We start from the raw sequence: 2,980 nt of genomic DNA, 5'->3' as shown, positions 1-2,980 counted from the left end.
CAAATTCGTCGAGGTTTTCCGAAAAGGAGGAGTATTTTAACGCCTGCACTACATCCCTTCTGGAATGAACGAAATAACCTGTCGAATTGGAATGGATTGGTTGTTCTAGATGGCAAACGCATCGTGATTCCTCAAAACGAACAGGGGGCAATCCTGAAGAAACTGCATTCGTCGCATTTAGGCATGGTGAGAACCAAACAACGTGCACGTAAGGCTGTGTATTGGCCAGGAATCGATGAGGATATCGAGAGACTTGTCCGAAGTTGTGCCCCATGTCAAAAACTCTGTCCCAGCTTACCGGAAGAGCCGCGCTGGAAAGAGAGTGATAGTCAGAGACCATTTCAATCTATCGGGATAGATCTATGTTCTGAATCTGGAAAAAACTTTCTAGTGTACGTAGACCGATATTCGGGGTGGATTGCTCTTCACCAATTCAAGCAATCTTGTACCGCATCAAAGGTGTCATTTCTCCGACTGAATTGAGAGGTTAATGGCCGCGGGGAAAGTAGTTGCCTTGAATTTCGATCAATTCGGCAAAGCTAGTGCGAAAAGAACTTCAGCCACGTTTTTTGGTTTTTCGCCACGTATCCTATTTACCGACGCCAAGAGCTCCCCCATGTCCCTCATCGCGAACGGCGTCAGCGTCGTTTCCATGATATCCTCATTATTCGTGGACTAGACCAACAGGTTAGACGTGTGAGGATACTTCCGTCCCCCCTTTTCTTCCTCTTGTATCGACCAGTTTCTTCGACCTCTTTCGTCGAAATGCCCAAAGCGGGTCCATCTTCCAAAGACGTGCAATCCGATGTCCTCCAAATGGAATGCTCAATTCCAGTGGGTTCCCCTCGTTTGGGGTCTGGGGTGGCTCCAGTCTCTTCGCAAGAACCCCAAATCCCACCTAAACGTTCGTCCCGCCTTCTGGCCAAAATTCCTAAGAACCCGGCCCAAGCCTATCCGCAAAGTTCGGCTTCCTCTTCTGAGGAGGATGACAATCCGGAGAGTGAGTTTACGCCCGCCCAACTCCGCGCCATCTCCACCATGATCGAGGACCGCGCTCGTCGTTTGGCCAAAGAAAGAGATGGCAGCCTTTCCTCCGGTCCTGCTGACCCGCCCCCGCGAGGAGGATGCCTGCCCGGCCAAGACGTTCCACTACCCTCCCATGACCTCCCTCGTCCTCTGTTGGGGGCGGCTGGCCTCTCATTGTTTCAAGATCGGGCCCCTTCATTTAATGGTCCTTCCGACGAGTCGTCAGACTCCTGTGGCGAGGGTGATCCGCTCTCGGATGGGTCACGGTCGTCGGAAGACGTGCCGTTTCCAAGAAAAAAGAAGAGCAAGACTGAAGACACGCCTTCTCCCTCGGCGTATTGGGTTGGCAGAGGAAGGAAGCCACCCGGAGTTGGCCAACTCTCTGGCAGTCGCCAGAAATTTTCTGGTAAGTTTAACTACCGTTCCTTTCTTTAATATTGGTGTTTTGAAACCTCAACTCCTTATCGGGCACTAGGAGCCCGCTGGGGCGGCCTATCAGGAGCCCGCTGGGGCGGCTTATCAGGAGCCCGCTGGGGCGGCCTATCAGGAGCCCGCTGGGGCGGCCTATCAGGAGCCCACTGGGGCGACCTGTCAGAAGACATTGCTTCATGTCCTTGATCCGGACTTTGAAATGCCTCTATATTTTTGCAGATTTGCAATCCAAAGCCATCACTGAATGTGCCAGAGTGGATGAACGGTGTAAAGGGAAAGTCCCCACCGCCCGTTACGCGAAATCGCATCTGCTGTTGGGATTTCAACTCAGAGAGGTCAAAAGGATTTGGCATGAGCTTGGCGAAACCTGTGAGGCACTGACGGTTTGTGGATCTGGGTCGAAGCAAAAGGAACTTCTTGTTTGTGAAGGCACTCTATTTCGCCATCTGGGTGCCTCTCTCCAAGTTGGAGTGGACACCACTCGACACGAACTCGCAATGGCCGACATTTATGACGAGCTTGGGGCTGTTGTCGTTGATGCCATTGAAGGTGGGACATTTCGGGACCCTCGGTACGCACAACGGGCAAAATATGTGGTTCAACAATTGAAACGGGCTAAGGTTGATGAAGCAGTGCTGAAAGGTCGGTTGCCTATTGCCCCTCTTGGCCAGGTCAGGCGTCTTTCCGGGAGAGTACCTTATCGTGGGATCAAATCCCGTGGAAAGGCCATTACTTCAGGAGGCCTTGGCGGGCGTCCTTTAGATCCGCCCCGTTGCTATACTTGTAACTCGCCCCTACATATGGCAAACAATTGTCCAAGGAAGAAAGACGTTAAATAAACGTGCTGTCTTTTATTTTTTGTTGACTAGTAGAATTAGAATCTGGTTGAAAGACAGCCTTGTTCATTATAGGTTTTGAGGTCGAGTTAGGACTAGCCAAACCTATCCCGGAGGTCCCAGGTCGAACCCATGAGCCAAAATTCGTGGCATTTTGGAAGAAAACATTCACGCTCTCCCACGAGGTTTTCGACATATTGGAAAGGGGTTACGCTCCCCCGTTCTTTCAAATTCCGCCCCCAAGTCACCTTAGGGATAATGAGAGCGCAAGAGATCCTGCTTTCCGAGTGGTTTTGCGGAAACAACTGGCCAACTTGGAGTGCACGGGGGCAATAACTAGGGTGGATTACAAGCCACTTTGCGTTCTACCCCTCCAACTTGTCCATAGAGTTGGAAAAGAGCCTCGTTTAGTTGTTGATGCTAGTCAACAGATCAATCCGTACATTTGTAAGCGTAAAGTACGGCTCACAACCCTTTCGGAAGTGAACAGTGGAGTTACCCAGGGATCGTGGTGGAGCAGCATGGACCTCAAGTCTGGGTATTACCACATAATGATACGGCAAAGTTATCGGGACCTTTTTGGGATACAGTGGACCAGTGCTGATGGGTCTGTTGACTACTTTGTGTGGAATGTTTGCTTCCTAGGCATAAGTGACATGGTTCGAACCTTCACAAAGGTCATGCGG

General features: G+C 50.9%; 1 protein-coding gene across 1 annotated transcript; it reads left to right on the top strand.

Annotated features, from left to right (window-relative positions):
- The first annotated feature begins 765 nt into the window (after positions 1–765).
- LOC131884839 (uncharacterized) lies at positions 766–2,297 on the top strand. Its single transcript, XM_059232723.1, has 2 exons — positions 766–1,432; positions 1,678–2,297. The coding sequence occupies exons 1-2, from the start codon at positions 766–768 to the stop codon at positions 2,295–2,297; spliced, it is 1,287 nt and encodes a 428-aa protein (XP_059088706.1).
- The last annotated feature ends 683 nt before the right edge of the window (positions 2,298–2,980 follow it).

This window comes from Tigriopus californicus, chromosome 8 (genome assembly GCF_007210705.1).
Source record: "Tigriopus californicus strain San Diego chromosome 8, Tcal_SD_v2.1, whole genome shotgun sequence".
NCBI lineage: Eukaryota > Metazoa > Arthropoda > Copepoda > Harpacticoida > Harpacticidae > Tigriopus > Tigriopus californicus.
This window is presented reverse-complemented; position numbering and strand designations above follow the sequence as displayed.